This window comes from Mesoplodon mirus, assembly GCF_964341445.2.
Source record: "Mesoplodon mirus genome assembly, chromosome: 16".
Classification (NCBI taxonomy): domain Eukaryota; kingdom Metazoa; phylum Chordata; class Mammalia; order Artiodactyla; family Ziphiidae; genus Mesoplodon; species Mesoplodon mirus.
The window spans coordinates 75,673,241-75,690,358 of record NC_138992.1 but is presented as its reverse complement, the minus strand read 5'-3'; the positions used below and the strand labels follow the sequence as shown (position 1 = coordinate 75,690,358).

The 17,118-nt window shown below is 41.7% G+C and overlaps 1 protein-coding gene across 2 annotated transcripts in view; it reads right to left on the bottom strand.

The window, feature by feature from the left end:
• Positions 1-8,600, bottom strand: part of RB1CC1 (RB1 inducible coiled-coil 1) — a 42,867-nt gene extending 34,267 nt beyond the window's left edge. For both annotated transcript variants that reach the window (XM_082600984.1, XM_082600985.1), the window contains exons 1-6: positions 7,901-8,600; positions 7,342-7,456; positions 6,302-6,421; positions 5,232-5,358; positions 4,887-5,057; positions 81-283 (exon numbers count right to left, since the gene is read on the bottom strand). In XM_082600984.1, coding sequence (XP_082457110.1) covers positions 81-283; positions 4,887-5,057; positions 5,232-5,358; positions 6,302-6,372 — 572 coding nt within the window. In that variant the 5' untranslated portion in view covers positions 6,373-6,421; positions 7,342-7,456; positions 7,901-8,600. The remainder of the gene's footprint in view (positions 1-80; positions 284-4,886; positions 5,058-5,231; positions 5,359-6,301; positions 6,422-7,341; positions 7,457-7,900) is intronic.
• Positions 8,601-17,118: the final 8,518 nt, after the last annotated feature.

Genomic DNA, 17,118 nt, shown 5'->3' with positions numbered 1-17,118 from the left:
TTACTGTTACTAAAACTACTGATAAATTGCAAAGGTATTTTAAACAAACATCTTATTATCCATTTTAATGGCATACATACTGAGTAAGTTTTAACTTGATGTCCTCTACGGACTGCAGATAATTCGAATAAATACTTTCAAATTTGAAAAGTAGCTTTTGGTAGGAATTTGAACAATCCTCCAGATTGGCCATGATTGCAGCCCAGCCTTGGTGTTGAAGATGTTCATCATGGACCAGACCTTCACAGAAAGAGCAAAGTTTCTTGGCAACTTCATACATTTCCTATATTGGAAAAGAAGAAATAATCGGTAAAAGAAGGTAATGTTTGTGTGCATGTCTGCATATGTGTACTTATGTACATGTGTGAATGTGCTCTGAACTCATTTCAAAGGAAGCACTGTTACATGAAAGTTTCCGTTTCTGGTTCCTGCTTGTTGCCGTGATAATGAGGAGGAACTCATTGCTCCTGGGAGTAAATGCGGCCAGAGGTCCACGCAGGGCAACGCAGCAACAACCATCAAAAGTAAAACTGTGAACTTTCTATGGTGGAATACTACACAGCAATGAATACAAACCACTAACACACGCAATTACATGAACAAGTCTCAGGAACATACTGCTGAGTCCAAGAGGCCAGACACAAAAGAAAACAAACCGTTTTAGGAGTCAGGATATTGGTTAACTTCATGAAAGAAATAATGGGTCCTGAAAGGGAGAAAGCATGAAGTAGGGCTTTTGGGGTGACACTGTATTTTAAAATTTGTGTTCACTTTGTGAAACTGCACTAGTAATTATGAATGTATAATTGTGATATGTCCATTTTCAAATGTTTATCAATAAACAACACTCTATTATTAATTTCACTAGCAGTAAAGACAACAGTCCAAGGTCACACAAGTAACTGGGAAATGTGACTCTGGAGACCACGCTCTAGATGGTTAAAAGACAAGAGGCTCGGGACTTCCCTGGTATCCAGTGGTTAGGACTCCGCGCTCCCACTGCTGGGGGCCCAGGTTTGATCCCTGGTGGGAGAACTAAGATCCCACAAACCCAGTGGTGGAGCAAAAAAAAAAAAAAAGACCGAACCTCTAATTGCTGACGTGATGGACAGTTTGACTGTGGGTCTCTATCTTGGTTAGAGTAGCTTTGGGTGAATGTTACAATCTGAGAGGTACATTCTTCCCTCCACTTCCCATTCTTCTTTCTCATCACTTTCTTAGCTATTCCTGGACAGTGATCCTTCCAAGCAAACTTAATATCCATTTTATGCACAACAAATAAAACAAACAAAACAACCAAATTTCCCTCACCCCCCAAAGCAAAAATGCTTCATCATAGCAATTAACTAATTAAGCTAGTGAACAGATAGTAATTAGAATATGATCATGAACATTAAGAATATATCTTTTCATTTGATTATGTTTTATTGTTAATAAACTATGTTCCATTATAAAATAAAATTTTTTTTAGAGATTAAAAACATAATAAGTTTTTATGTTCTGGAACCTTATAGACTTTTGTTGTTGTTGCTATTGAGAATGCAATATATTTCCCATTTCTATTCTAAAGTAGTGCCAATACAGAGAAATAGGAATGATGTTTATGTATTTATCAAACACCCAATCAACCTTACAATTCCTTCCAGTGGGTTTTTATTAAATTCTCTCAAATTTCCCAAATATGCAATCATATCACCTAAAATGGATGTTTTTCACTTCTTTTCCATTAACTTCACCACTTACTTGATTTTTTTTATTTCAGTATATTTCCCAGAAGTTCCAAAAGAATACTGAACAGGTTTATTCTGATTTATGCAAGTGACTCTAGCTTTTCACTTACTTGAAAGCTGATTATCTTTTTGTATTTGGTCAAGTCTGTGTTACATTTATTTTGCTCCCTTCTAGGGCTATTTAATTAATCAGGAACAGCTGCTGAATTTTAACACATGCCTCTTCCAGACAACATTAATATGATGCTCTATGTTTTCTCCTGTAAAGTATTAGTGATTGAGGCAATTAATTATATTAATACATATCCAAATATTGAACCATCCTTGCATCCCCATAACATCTGCTTTTTGCTATTAATATATTAGTCTTTTGATACTCTTCTGGGTTTTTATCTATAAGGAAAAAGGTATATTCTATATTTTTAGGATTCAGAGAATTCAATCTAGTCCACAAGATCCTTCTGATTATGAGAGAAATGTATTAAAATCTCCCTTAAAAATTTTTGTGGTGAAACACACATAAATTTTACCGTTTCAACCCATCTTTAAGTGTATGGCTCAGTACCATGAACTCATTCACGTTGCTGGGCAACCATCACCACCACCCATCTCCAGGATTCTTTCATCATCCCAAACTGAAACTCTGCATCCATTAAACCATTAACTCAACATTCCCCTCACTCTTCGGTCCCTGGTAACATCTATTCTCCTGTCTGTCTCTATGAATTTGACTATTCTAGGGACCTCATATAACTGGAATGATACGCTATTTGTCCTTTCGTGTCTGGCTTATTCCACTTAGTATACTGTCTTCGAGGTTCCTCCATTTTGTAGCTCATATCACAAATTTCCTTCCTGTTGAAGGCTGAATGATATCCCACTGTACAAATATACCACATTTTGTGTATCCATCCGCTTGGACATTTGAGCTGTTTCCACCATTTGCTATGAACACTGACGTACGTCATTATGTTAAAAGTTCTCCTGGGATTAATATTGTTATCTTTAGCCTGTGTTGACAGGCAAATACAGATGTGGCTTGTCTTTTTCATAAATTAAATCTTTTATTATTAATTTCACTTTTTTCTGTTGAATGCTTTTAACAACCACTATCTACTAGTTCCGTGCATATCTTTCTTCTCATACTTTAGCAACCTGTTTTAGCAGTATTTCTTGTGATGGCATAGTTGTTTTCTGTTTTGATCATACCATAAAATTTCTTTTAATAAGAGAAAAGTTGGCTAATTAATAACCAAATACTGGACTGTATTAATCTCACTCTTTTATGTTTAGTATTCACTTTATTATTTCTATTATATCCTATCTAGATTTTTGCTAGTTTAATGAAGATAGTATCCATTCCTAGCTCTTCTCTGCTACTCATTATACCCCCTTCTCTTTCCTACTTGACTTAATCCACGCCTGGATTAAACCTTTACAATCTTTAACCTGATGCCACCTGGCATCACCAGATAATGCAAAGATCGTTTGCTGCTACACTAATCCTCTCTCTCATTTCATCTGTTTGATTTTTAAATCCTTTTATCAAGTTTTATTTGTTCTTTTGATTTCTTACTCTTATCACTTAACAATTATACATCCTATTTGGTTAGCCTTCAACTTTTATATCTAATATTACATTTTTCTATTAGCATGGTAGTATCTATATTTTTCAATTCAATCAAAACTATTACTTTTTAAGTGGCATGCAACTGTGTAACCTATCTTTATTAGTTTTATTAATTTATTTATAGACCAATAATCAGAAAACAAATCTAAAGGACTCTATTACATAAATTCCGTTTAAAGAGTTTGTCTTTTTAAAAATAATTTTGCTTTCTAAAAATTATTTCCAGACTCTTTAATGTTTATTAAGCATATTCCAGAAAGATGGGGTTATTCTCTTTTTATGTTGTATCCTGTGTGAAAAATGGTATAGTTTCACAAATGTATGTACTTACATTAAAACAACCTGCTCTGAAATTTCTTTAAAGATCGCAAATATTACTACTTAATAGTTTATTTCATTAATTTATTTTTATAAAAGGTAAATACTCTTTTTCAGTTGATTCTAAAAGATAACATTTTTTTTATGTCTGAAAGCAAAATGTGTCCCACGACTGACAGCTTACAGCCAGTATTACAGTAAAGTACCAGCAAGTCAAAAACAAACACAAAAAAACAAAAACAAAAAAACAAAAAATAAACCAAATGACTGGGAAACAATGCATGGGGACTGCAAGTAGCGACACAAGAGGTATGTATTAGGAAGAAACTGGGTGCTCCTCCAGGACCTAAATATGGATATGAGAGAAAGAGTCACAATCTTAAGAGTTCTTTAAGCTCTCTGTGCCTACGTCTGTCTACTCAAACATAAGTACTGCACTGATCAAAGCAATGTCCTGAAGTCATTATCTGCACACCATCATCTAGGAAAGAGTAAACAAACCATGTTTAAGACAGTTGTTCCACTCTAAGAGCCTGTAACTGTTTGCAAACGTAGGATGACTTACAAAGCACATGCCTGAAATTTAAAAACCAGACAAAGTAATCACAAAATATTTTTTCAAAGTTTGTTATTTTTCATGTTTTTGGCATGTTTCTTCTATAATTTAGACTACTCTGCTATTTAGATTTGAATGCTTTTATTTTTTAATGAATTTATTTATTTTGTATTTATTAATTTTTGGCTGCATTGTGTCTTTGTTGCTGCGCACGGGCTTTCTCTAGTTGCAGCGAGCAGGGGCTACTCTTCATTGTGTGCGCGGGCTTCTCACTGCGGTGGCTTCTCTTGTTGCGGAGCATGGGCTCTAGGCACGTGGGCTCGGTAGTTGTGGCTCGCGGGCTCTAGAGCTCAGGCTCAGTAGTTGTGGCGCATGGGCTTAGTTGCTCCGTGGCATGTGGGATCTTCCTGGACCAGGGCTCGAACCCGTGTCCCTGGCATTGGCAGGCGGATTCTTAACCACCGCACCACCAGGGAAGCCCAAGACTTGAATGCTTTTAGAAGCAATCAATTTTTTAGATCATTCGTCAATGCCTAGTAAGCTAATAGTCCACAAAAACATTACCAAGCATGTGAATAAGACATTATTCTGTTAAATAATGCCAATTTTTAATTTTAAACTGTACTAGATATAAATAAATATTACAAATTACCACTGCAAGTTGTGTCCTTGAAGCAACAGTGTGAAAAACCGCAGGCATCATAAGGGACTCTTCAACTTTTATTTCCATGTCATTTTCTGTTGAAAAGGTAGTTTTAGGAATAGCAGGTAGACGTTCAGATAAGATCATTTCCTTGTTAAAAAGAAAAATTGGATTTGTGTCCTACAGAAGTAAAAGTGCAAAACAAAAAAAAAAAAAAGGAAGTAAAATGTTACAAATACTGAACGTGCACACTGCCCGCCATACACCAATCAGATACCCGTTCCTTGCGACCGCGAGCCCCGAGCCCCGTGAGGCTGGAGCGCGCCTGCGTGGAAGGGAGGCCCGGGCACCTACCGTCCCGGCGCTGTAGGTACACACTCTCCGGTCTGCAGCCATGCACTCTCCCCCGTTGACCACCAACACCTGGTGCTGAACAGCGATCTTGTACTTGCTGTGGACGGCATGCTTCAGGTCAGCCACACTTTAAAAGAGGCGGGGCACGGGGGCCAAAACATCAGCTACTTACATCTGCCCAATGACAACTGTTTTCATTATCCAAGTGGCACTATGTAAAAATACCTGACAGATAAATGAATTTCACTCTAAAAATTTCCCCAAAAACAGTAGTAAAAACTACAAGCTTCTTGTTTCTGCAGCTGGATTCCATAATCAACCAGCCAATTATAAATAACTAGAAGGTCAGCGATCACCCGTGTCCCACACCTAAAAGTGAGCCTATGAAATGCAGGCAGTAGAAACATTTATTTTTGTGATCTTTATATAACGTAGCAAAGGAACATGCTCAAATTGGCACCAGGTCTGTTGAAATCCTCAGAACAAAGGATGTGTGTTAAAATTTCCACATCACATTACACAAAACACATGAAGTCTACACCGTATGAAAACTGCTTCCTTTTCCTAATCTTTCAAAAAACCATTCCTTTACAGGTCAAATCAGATTTTATAAAAACGAGAACTTTCAAAAAATAATTTCATAATTCCATTAAAAAAATAAGATTAATTCGAAATTTTACTCTATCATTAGCAAACAAAACAAACACTATTGACTCTATTCACATAAAATAATAATAACAATGACGAAAAACCATAGGACTGGTACATGCTGCTTTATGTAGCTAGCAATAACCCCCTCAGCAGCATCCTGAGCTTTGGTTTGAAATCAGTATGTTTACTCTGAAAAATATAGTCACGCAAACAGAACAAAGCACCACTTAACAAATTTATCATTAGCACTTTAGAGAAAGATGACAACTGTATACGTAATATGCTGAGGATAAAAAAACTTAAGACTTGCCATACTGCTACTCTTACTTAATAAAGGAATAGTATTCTCAAAATCAAATCTTTAACTTTTTACATGTACAAAATGCAAAACTGATGAGAATCCATGAAACCCAGCTCACGTTTGCACTGTAAGTTCAGTGTCAAATGTCAGGGTGGTTCCAGTGTTCACCAGAAATACATACAACTTCATGATGATTTCTCTGGATTCTGTGAGCTTATACCTCACTCTGATACGATTACTGAAAGAAACAGACAAGAAAAGTGGTCAATTTACAAACGCAAGTACAAAGACAATTATGCTCGTGTAAGACAGAGCACAGTTATACTACATAAGCAACAAAAAAACAGAATAGGTTTTGATGTCTAGAACGGCTAACTGGACAATTCAGTAAACTTGTTGCTTAAAAAACAAAAATGAACAGTAATGAGGCTAATGAGAAGCGTAACTTCTATCATAAAGAAAAACAATTTGTTCTGAGGAAGAAAGAGGACAGTAGTTAGAACACTGTGGTGTACATTTCACACTGCTCTCATGGACCACCCGACGTCAGGAAGAAAAATTAAAATTAAAAATTTGGTCCAACATCTTCCTAACTCCAAAAGTTCTCCCCCTGCTTCTTCCTTGTAACAATGAAAAAGTCTTAAGGTTAGACTTACTAACGGCAAATAAGGGGAGCCCCTATCCCTTCCACCAGGTGCCTCTTACTCTGCGTTCCACCTCCACGCTGAGTTAGAAACACTTGACGGAAGAAACTCTGGCCCTAACAGTTCATCGCTTTGTGGAACAGCAGAAAGTGCACAGGTCTGGGAATCAGAATATTTAAAACAACCCTGCCATTACCTAGTTGTCCAAGTCAAAACCCCATGTATAAAATAAAGCTTCCTCGTCTATAAATAAAAGGGACAGATGTCCAGAGCTAGCGTTCTATTGTTAACAACTGGAGGTAAAAACCCCCAATATCAATGTAAGTGATGAAAGATGGCGATAAATACATTTCCAGAAACTAGTAGTTATCTTTCTTTACGCTCTCTCCACATGAGCTTAGAGCAGAATTATGAGGGAAGAAAAAACAAATAAGGCTTTAAAATTGTTTCCAAAATCGCTATTTTAAATGCATTAGATCAAAACCCCGTTATCAAGGCAGGAACTGTGACTTACCGTCAGGCACTGTGAAAAGGATTACCACTTTTCTTAAAAAGCAGATTAAAAGTGGCTTATGTTTGCTTTGCTTGATATTGGCAACTGAATGGCATTACTGGTTAAACTCAGTGAACTGGAAAAGAAAAATTTCTGATTATAGAGAGAAATAATTCAATGTGACTATAAAAACGGTTATGTGCTCTTCCTTTTAACATTACCTTCTGAAAGAGTAATCTCTACTCAGCTTCTCTTCCCACCTGCACATTCACTGAACCCCAAGCACGTGACCTTGACCTACAGCACTGCATTAAAAAGACACCAGACAAAAGTCCCCAAAGAACTCCCCGACACTGTCAAAGCGTAGAGCCGTTTTTCAGTCCTTAAAATATAACGGCCCCACTACTTGCATGCTTAACGGTTTCAGTTTCTTCTTTTGTAAGACGGGAATAAAATGGTGCCCATAGCACTGGGCCTCTGAGCCAGCCCCGCGGCTTCCCCAAGTCCCCTTGGACGTGGGCGGAGCCTGTGACCTGCTTTAACCACTGAGATTCGGCCAAGGTGATGGGGTGTCACTTACATGATGGCTACTCAGGACCGTGACCTCCCTCTTGCCAGCTTCCATGGAACGCGCTGTCATAGGGAGAGGCCCACGTGGCAAGAAACCGAAGCCAACAGCCCACAAGAAGCTGAGGGCATCAGTCCGACAGCCTGCGAGGAACCGGCCGGCTCTTGACAACCATAGCGAGCTTTCGGAAGCGGATCATTCCTGCTGAGCCTCAGACAAGACCCCACCCGGGCCGAGACCTTCACTGGAGTCTTGTGAGAGACCGTGAAGCGGAGGACCCAGCCGAGCCGTGCCCACGAACGTGAAATAATACGTCTGTGCCGTTTTAAACAGCGAAGATCGTGGTCATTCTTCCTCAGCGACGGGTAACACGGTGCTCACACCACAGGGGCCTCACAGGACAGTGCTGGGCAGGGCTGAGGCCAGTCACCGCCCCCCGGGGCTGTAGAGGCACCACTGCCGACCACCGAACCCAGCCTGAATCACTCCCTGGCCCCGAGTTCTCACGCAACCCCTCTGGAATCCGCCCTGCCACCTGAAACTCGCTGTCCATTTCCGCTCCTCTCTGTCGATGGAGCCGACGCTCACCCACTGTCCTACGTCTTCCGTCTTCCTCACAGATCCATAAACGTCAGTAACGATCCACGTCTGCTTGGTTCTGACGCGTTATCTATGCTACCTACCCCTATTCCTGTGGCTACTCAAGCCCTCGCTGACTCTGGACTTTCTCAACCGGCTCCCCACCTCCCTGACCCCCCCCCCCCCATATACCCTCCCACTGCCCTCAGGGAGGCTGTTCTCAACCCTTCTGCTCCGGGACACCAACCAGGGTCAGGATGAGCCTTATAGCAGCGGCCACCGTTCATAAGGATTTACTCTGTCCCAGGCGACTGTTCTAAACACTTTACTAAATGAAACGTTTTCATTGGATCCTCACAAGAATCCTTTACAGTAGATACTATCATCGTCCTCACTTTATAGACAAGAAAACTAAGAATTAAGGGCTTCAGTAATGTCACAGGGTAATGAGTGAGGACTCAAACCCAGACGGTCCAATTCCATCTTCTCGAGTCTCTAACCACGATGGTAACATCCAGGAAAACAGCAGACACTGCGTGGCTGCTTCCTCTCCACCCTCAGCCTCCCCACCCTTTCCCACCCCTCCGCAGCTTGTCACTCCCAGATACCACCCTGCCTAACTTCCTGAACAAAACTAGCCCTTTCGAGTCTCTGAGCCTTCGTGAGGGCTGTTCCCCAGCCTGGAGCCTCCTTCCTTGGTTGGCTGTGGTCACCCTCCCCCTGCCCCCACCACAGTCTTTCACAAAGTTAATCACACAATCCTGCTGTTAGCCGTGCTGACTGCGTACTCCACGTGCGCTTCTACGCTGCATATATTGTGATGTTTCTTTACAGAGTTCTCACCTCTACTGAACGGCAAGCTTCTTTAAAGCAAGGACCCTATTCCTGGGAACTAGCTCTAAAATACCTTCTCAATAAAATGAGTGATTAATCTTACACCAGTAAAGGATTATTCTATATCCTTATGAAGACTGCTAAGAAGTCACACGCGTGGCACTGACCACAGGTTCTTTATCTCCACCAAGGATAAGTAAGCCTGCATTTCACCCACCACCAACACACTCGCCCCACTACCGATTATGGGTGGTGCCACTACTCTACAAATGCAACCCCAGTGGCTCAGCCCAACTAAACAGATACCTAATTTATACGAAGAGATATGCTCCTGTTACACTACAGTAGAACCAAATCCTTTAATGAATGAAGGAGAGTGACTAGGAAGCCAACAGACTGAAGTGATAAAAAAGAGCTGATTATCAGGGCATCCCAAGCAGCAGAGCTGGGTCTCTGGGTAGTAACAATAAGCACGGTCCCCTGCCCACCCCTGCGGGGCTTGTAGTGTGAGAGAAAAACATGTGAAAAATCACTGAAAGTTTAGATGAGAATTCCATACCAGAGCATCATCCAGTGTACCCTGACTTATCTAAATTACCTGTCCATCACTTAGTAACCATCCTTCCACACCATTACAGATACTTCATAAACATCAATACTGATGGCCAAAAAGCATTCCAACGTGTGAATAAATAGACCACAGTCTATTTACTATCTCCAGGTTTTTGGTTTTTAATCTCACAGGTACACCTTTTTTCTTATGCTTAGGATTATTCCCATAAAGTAGATTCCTAGAAGTAAAATCGCTGGGTCAAAGCATTCAAAGATTTTAAGGCTGTTAGGCTTGCTTCTCTTACCAGTTTATACTCCTCAGGCAACGCACCCAGTCAACAAGGTCACTGTATCCTTGCCATCATCCTATTTCCAAATGCTTGCTAATATTATTTCATTACTTTATATGTAAACCCTGTCTCTGATTATTTGTGAGTTTGACTTGACTCATGCATAGGTTGCCTACTACGTGCCATGCACTATGGTAGAGGTGGGCTGTAACAGTAAATAAGACCAGCACAGTCCCAGAACTTCTGTGAACCTCAATTACCAGAAAAAATGGAAACTCATCTTAGCCAGTGAGCTTAAAAATTAAGCAACACGATATATATGTAAACATCCCATGCAATGCCTAAGACAAGCACTCGAGAAACGTACTCAACATACGTAGATTCTGTACATTCAAGGGCTGAGCATTGAAGATATAGAAACAATGAAAAAAATGTAACATCTGCCGCCAGGAAAAGTAGGCAGAATGGCCATAAGCGCAATACTGTCTAAGAAGCGTGTAGAGAGCGACAGGGAAACACGAAAGGCACTCAGATTGACAAGAAAAGAGTAGCCAGGGGGTGCATCCCTAGGAAAAGGATGCAGACCTGAGCTGTTACCAAGAGAGGAAACCAGAGATAAGCAGGGGATCACATGACTGCAGTCAATGAAGGTTTCATGGATAAAAGGGCAAATTAGTTAAAACATGTCAGTGAATGCACAAACTTTATCTTACAGGTGAAGAGGAGCCATCTTGTTTCACGACAGATTAGGTAGCTGAAGTATGTGACTAAAACAGAAGTATAAGAACACTGGTGGCGGAGATGATTCATTCATTCACTCACTCACTCACTCACTCATTCATTCACTCACTCATTCACTCATTCATTCATCCATCCAAATCCAACCATTGTCTATGAACTTATGTGGCCAGGACTGGGAATTCTGTGAACAGAACAGATGTGGTCTTTGCCCTGATGGAGTCCACCGTCTTGAGGGAGAAAAAGGCATCAAACAAGAAGAGAGCAAACAAGATGTCAGTTGTGATGATTACAGTGAACGAAGAGTGGGCAGGAAGGAGGACCTACTTCAGGTTGGGGTGACGGCAGCAGGCCTCTGTGCGGGTCCATGTAGACAGGGTCGCAGGGGGTGAGAGGAAGCCTGTCCTGGGAAGGCGGGGAAAGCACTACAGGAAGACACAGCATTTCTCTGAGACTAGACAGGAAGTCTTTATAATAATCACTATATTATTCTAAGTTTTCTTTTTTTGTTTCCTTTTCAATATTATTTATCTTTTTTGTTTTGATATAGTTTCACACATAAGAAAAAAGGTAACAAAAATAGTACAAAAAACTCCCTTCTGCCCTTGGCCCAGATTCACCCACTGTGCTCCACTGCTTTACCATTTGGACCAGTTCATGCTACGTGCACGGTTTTCTTTCTTTCTTCCTCTCTCTCTTCAGATGCATATAAATATTAGATCTATTTTTTCTGAACTATGAGAGTAATCTGAAGACGGAATAGAATGTCTCTTTATCCATAAATATTTCAGAATGTGTATTTCCTAACAGCAAGGATTTTCTTGTATGTAATCAAAGTACATTTATCAAATCACTGATCACTACTGTTTATCTAATCCACAGTCAATATTCAAATTACTGCCCCAATAATATTCTTTAAAGTTTTTTTCTCCCAATACAGGATCCAACTCAGGACCATATGCGGCATTTAGCTGTAAAATCTATTTAATCTCCTTCACTCTGGAACACTCCATCTTTCCTTTCCCTTTTCACGACCTCACTCTCAGTCAATCAGGAGCATCAGAGATTAGCGACACCTCAGTGTCGCCGCCCTCCTCCACAACACCTGCAGCAAACGAGAGAAACTGACAAGCCACAGCAGCTCCTGCATCCTTCAAACACACACCGGTCCTCTCTGGGCGCTCCCCCGAAGCCACAGCTCAACCTGCGACCCGCAGTCGTTCACAACGCCGACAAAACCTGAACAAAGCGTATCTGGGACTGAGTCTGTCTGCACACCTGATGAACAGTGTAGCCGACTTCAAGGACAGTTTTGATGTCAGTGGCTCTAGAGCTCAGCAGAACTCCACTCCACCGTCTCGGCACACTCGACCCCATCACTGCGCACTCAGCTCATTTCAGCAGCTCCGAAGCCCACCCGCCCTGATAGGGTGTCCCATGTTTTCATCCCCTGACTATGGTTTACAGCCATCAAACCGGCGGCGTGAACCAGAGCCCCCTTCCGAACCTTCGCTCCGCATTCTCACCGTCAGCCCGCACCAAGGGCCTCCCCTGAACGGTGTGCAGAAAACCCAGCTGGCGAGGTCAGTCATCATTTCCGGGGTCCACAGCACTGAGGGTCTGCGTGCAAATGTCAGGCTGCTGGCTGCCAGGACCACAAATGCTATTTATTCCACTGTCCTCAGGAGACGGCACAGGAAATAATCCTTGCTAGCACTTACGGAGTGAGGCTCCACATGCCAGTCAGTCATCATGCTCAGCATGACTTCACCCACTTTGCACAACATGTAAGGTATCTACAGTATTACTGTCCCCCTCCGCAGATGAACAAAAAGACTCAGAGGTTCCTCAACTTGCCGAAGGCAGAAACTTAGTAAATAAACGTTCCAGAGTCTTGAACCCAGGTCAATGAATAACATTCATTCAATAAAAATTCACCTGAGGCTCTAGTACATCCTATGCATTTTCTGGGCTTTGGGAATAAAGAGAAAACAACATGATAAAATTGCCTTCTCTCATAAAGCTTACATCTTAGTGGGCAACATGAAAATTTTATATCTAAACACAAACTCCGTGATATCTACTTTCAGAAAGAACAGCGGAAGAAGAAAAAGAAAAAAGCACATTATTTTTAAGTAAAAGCAATTCCAACATCTACGCTCGCTCTTTTCTGTTTTATTCCTTCAACTGTGCGTACAGCTGGGAAACACGGCATCAGTCCCGATCCCCAGAGGAAATGGGGAATAAAGATGTGTGTCTGGCCTCCAGGAGCAGCCAGAGACTAAAGGCCAGCCACGGGACGCTAGGTGATGAAGACTCAGTTACAACTCTGCCCAACGACTCGGATAAGCCCCAGGGCGCCATACTCTGTGCTGCGGCAGAGAGGGCAGCATGGAGCCTCCCTCGACCCTGTGGAGGGCACCACCAGAGCTCAGCGCCTGGAACCCTTCCAGACTCCCCTCCGTGCGGATCTGCCTCTGTCTGCTTTTCATCTGAATGTGTATCCTTTCACTATAATAGAACTGTAATCATAAGCACAGCACTTTCCTGAATTCTGTGAGCTTGGGGAACGCCAGACTTTGCAGTCAGCTGGTCCGAAGTGAGGGTGGTCCTGGGCACCACCAAACCTGTGGCTGGTATCCCAAGTGACAGAGGTCTTGTGAGGACCACTCCATCTAAGTCCAGATTCGACTAAACCACTGCACAGGGCTTCCCTGGTGGCGCAGTGGTTAAGAATCCGCCTGCCAATGCAGAGGACACGGGTTCCAGCCCTGGTCCGGGAAGATCCCACATGCCGTGGAGCAGCTAAGCACATGCGCCACAACTACCGAGCCCGCGTGCCTAGAGCCCGTGAGCCACAACTACTGAAGCCCGCGCACCTAGAGCCCGTGCTCCGCAACAAGAGAAGCCACCGCAGTGAGAAGCCCGCGCACCGCAAGGAAGAGCAGCCCCCGCTCGCCGCAACTAGAGAAAGCCGGCAGGCAGCAACAAAGACCCAGCGAAGACAAAAATAAATTAATTAATTAATTAACTAAAAAAAAAAAAGAATTACGATTCATCTTTTTGGATGATAATAGCATTTTGGTTATAAAATAATAGTTGTAAAAAATAATTTAGTTCTAAAAATATTCATGTGTAAAATGATATTTGAGATGTTCTAAAATAGTCTAGCAAAAACAAATTTAAGAAGGAAGGAAGAGAGGGAGGGAGGGGAGAGTTTAGCTACACAGGGGGATAGATAAGATCAGCAAAAGACTGGTAATTATTAAAGCACACAAGACATTCAGCATTCATATATTATAGGTGGGAATCTACTATAAATAATTATGACCTTCCTGAAAAGCAACCGGTGTTCCTGGGATAGGTAAGTAAAACTTTAATAAACACACACCTCTCTCATCTCAAAAGCAGAGATAATATCTTCCTTGCAGAGCTATCCGGGGCATATCTGTTCTTCAAAATTTACAAGATCAAAGTAGTGAGACAAGGGGAAGTGAGGGGGGGACACATACATGAACCAAGATTGGCCATGAGATAACTACTGAACAAAAGGACACATATGCCTGTGCGAGGGTTACACGCACACCAGAAATTATGAACCTGATCTCCCACCGTTCATGCTGGACACAAATTTAATTCCCCCCACACCTTTTGGTCATCCTTTCTCATGTTGATGGATACAAGTCACTGAAACACTTTTGGAGCAGCCGTTCACTGTGGTAAGACAGAGCTAAGAAATTTTCTCTTCCATAATTTCTCCAAGGCAATCTTCATCCCACTTTCAAGTAAGTCTGGACCCAGCATCTCCTATCAGCTCTCAGCATATCATATTCACAGCCAATCCATGAAAATGAGCAAAATATGTAAATAATGCCTGTACAGAGGGACTCTGTGGCCACTGTGTCCACGGCAAGGCATAAATATTATGCTTCACTACCTAAAAGGAACCGTAACAACTGCCAGTGAAATGAAAATCATAACTTCCTACCAGTAAGCATAAATATACAGAAACATACAAACCAAACTTCCATTGGGCACCAACACCTGATCGATATACAGTATAAAGGTCAGTCCAGGCTTTCTTATTCTCAAACTACAGACAGGAAAAATGAAATTACTTCTGAGTTAAGAGTTCCCCAAACCTGTCACTGCCCTGAGAGGAAAGACACCCTGGACGACACCCACAGTACCGACCTACTCGAGGGAGGTTCTATAAGGTAAATTTTGTGTACATGGAAACAGACAAAATTGAGTCTCTGTCCTGCAGGGTGTACCATCTTGCAGGGGTAACAAGATGTAACTAACAATTCAAAGAGCCAGATGTGAATAAACAGTAAACGAGAAAGATGTCCCGTGACTCTCACGCACGCACTCTGTCCCAGTCCAAGCCCAGGCGTGTATCACAGAGACCCCTGCTTTTCCACCACCTGCACTTCCTCATAAAGCTGCCTGATCTCAAGTTCTCTCTCCTTTACCTTGGCTCCTCTAAGACTAAAGTCCTTTAAAACAACCTATTTCTATCTTGAGCTGTAACTTCAACCTTGTATTACTAATTTTTAGATGAACATGTCACAGCTTCACAGCAAGGAAGTTTGTTTGGTAGAGGAAAGATTTTATTTCTACATTTAATTTTATTTTTTTCATAATCTGTAGACTGGACACAATAATAAGGGAATGGAAATAGGAATGTGTATGTGAGCGAAATAAAAGCTCTGATCAGATTCTAACTGAAAAGTATGGGTTATAAAATTAAATGTTCTAAAAAGGGTAACAGAATGAACAAAATATATTTATTCATGCTAATATTTTAAATTATTTTAAAAGAAATGTCATAAGACCTATATAAAGACCAATTTTGTTTAATCTAAATCAAAGTTATAAAATTTTACTGAGTTACATCTTCTCCAGCCAATCCATGAGCCACATGGCTTCACTGTCAAGTAAACAGAGTTAAAAACAAAAAAACCCCAACGTCCTCATCAGTGCACACCCAGCTAAATTTCCATTTCCTAACCTGTAAAGTAGGGATATTAGCAATACCTGCCTCATACCGCTTTTGTAGAAAACAAGTAAAATAATCCCCACAAAAGAGCATATTCCACAGTAAATACTCCAAAATGCTGCCTAGGGACAGGCAATACCTTGTGACATCACACAAAGTACTCAAGATTATCTGTTGCGTGAACAGGTCCTCACAAGCAAAAACCCCACTACTAGCAAAGCAGAGCTCAAATAGTAACTGAGAGAGATCACATCCAAGCAGCTAACTTTTGGTAGTTTCTTTCGCAGCCAACATATTCCAAGGTTCCTTAATAAGAAAACAGAGCCGTAATAACCACCTCTACCTTAGCCGTATCCTTCTCTTCGCAACCGCCCCTCCTACCCACCTCTTTGGTTTTACCGGTGGTGGCCACTTTGGCCTCACTCGTCTTACGTGAGGAGGCGCCCCCTGGCGCAGCCCTAACAGCCCCAAGTCTGTGCGCCCCCCTTTCCACTGCGCTCCCAGGAAGCGATCTAACTCAGCGTTACTACTGCACACCTGAGCCGAGAGCCTAGCTCAGTCCCTTCTACCCGCAGCAGTCACGTCAGAGCCATCCTGGAGGACCTCAGCAACTACGCAGTCTTAGGCCTCATTGTCACGTCGCTGTGATTCTCCCCGAACTAAAAACGCTTGATAACATCTACTCAATCATCTAAATTCCTGGGACTAACACTCCAGCATCGCCTTTCTACGGCTTGCTACAGAAAGCTGCACACCGTTTACGCCGACCTCCTGAACAGGGAGGAATAAGCTTCACCTCTCGTGCCCGTGCTCCTATCATTTCATTGCCTCCATTGCGTAAGCAAAGAGGTCGCAGACATCCTTCCTTACACGCAATTAATTATAAAGTACCAGCACAGAAGCCAACTGCTGCTGAAGGAATTAGAAACTAACTTTATGTGCCTCATATAAAATATAAGCTTAGTTCATAAAGTAACATTACTTTCCACCAGTTAAGATTTTCTAAAATTTGGCATGTTCATTTTTTATATAAGCTTTTTATTAACTTCTACAAGATGAAATCATACTCAATATTACACAAGTTAACACAACGCAATTCTAAATTAAAACCAAAGGGTCAGGGGCTTCCCTGGTGGCACAGTGGCTAAGAATCCGCCTGCCAATGCAGGGGACACGGGTTCAATCCCTGGTCCGGGAAGATCCCACATGCCGCGGAGCAACTAAGCCCGTGCGCC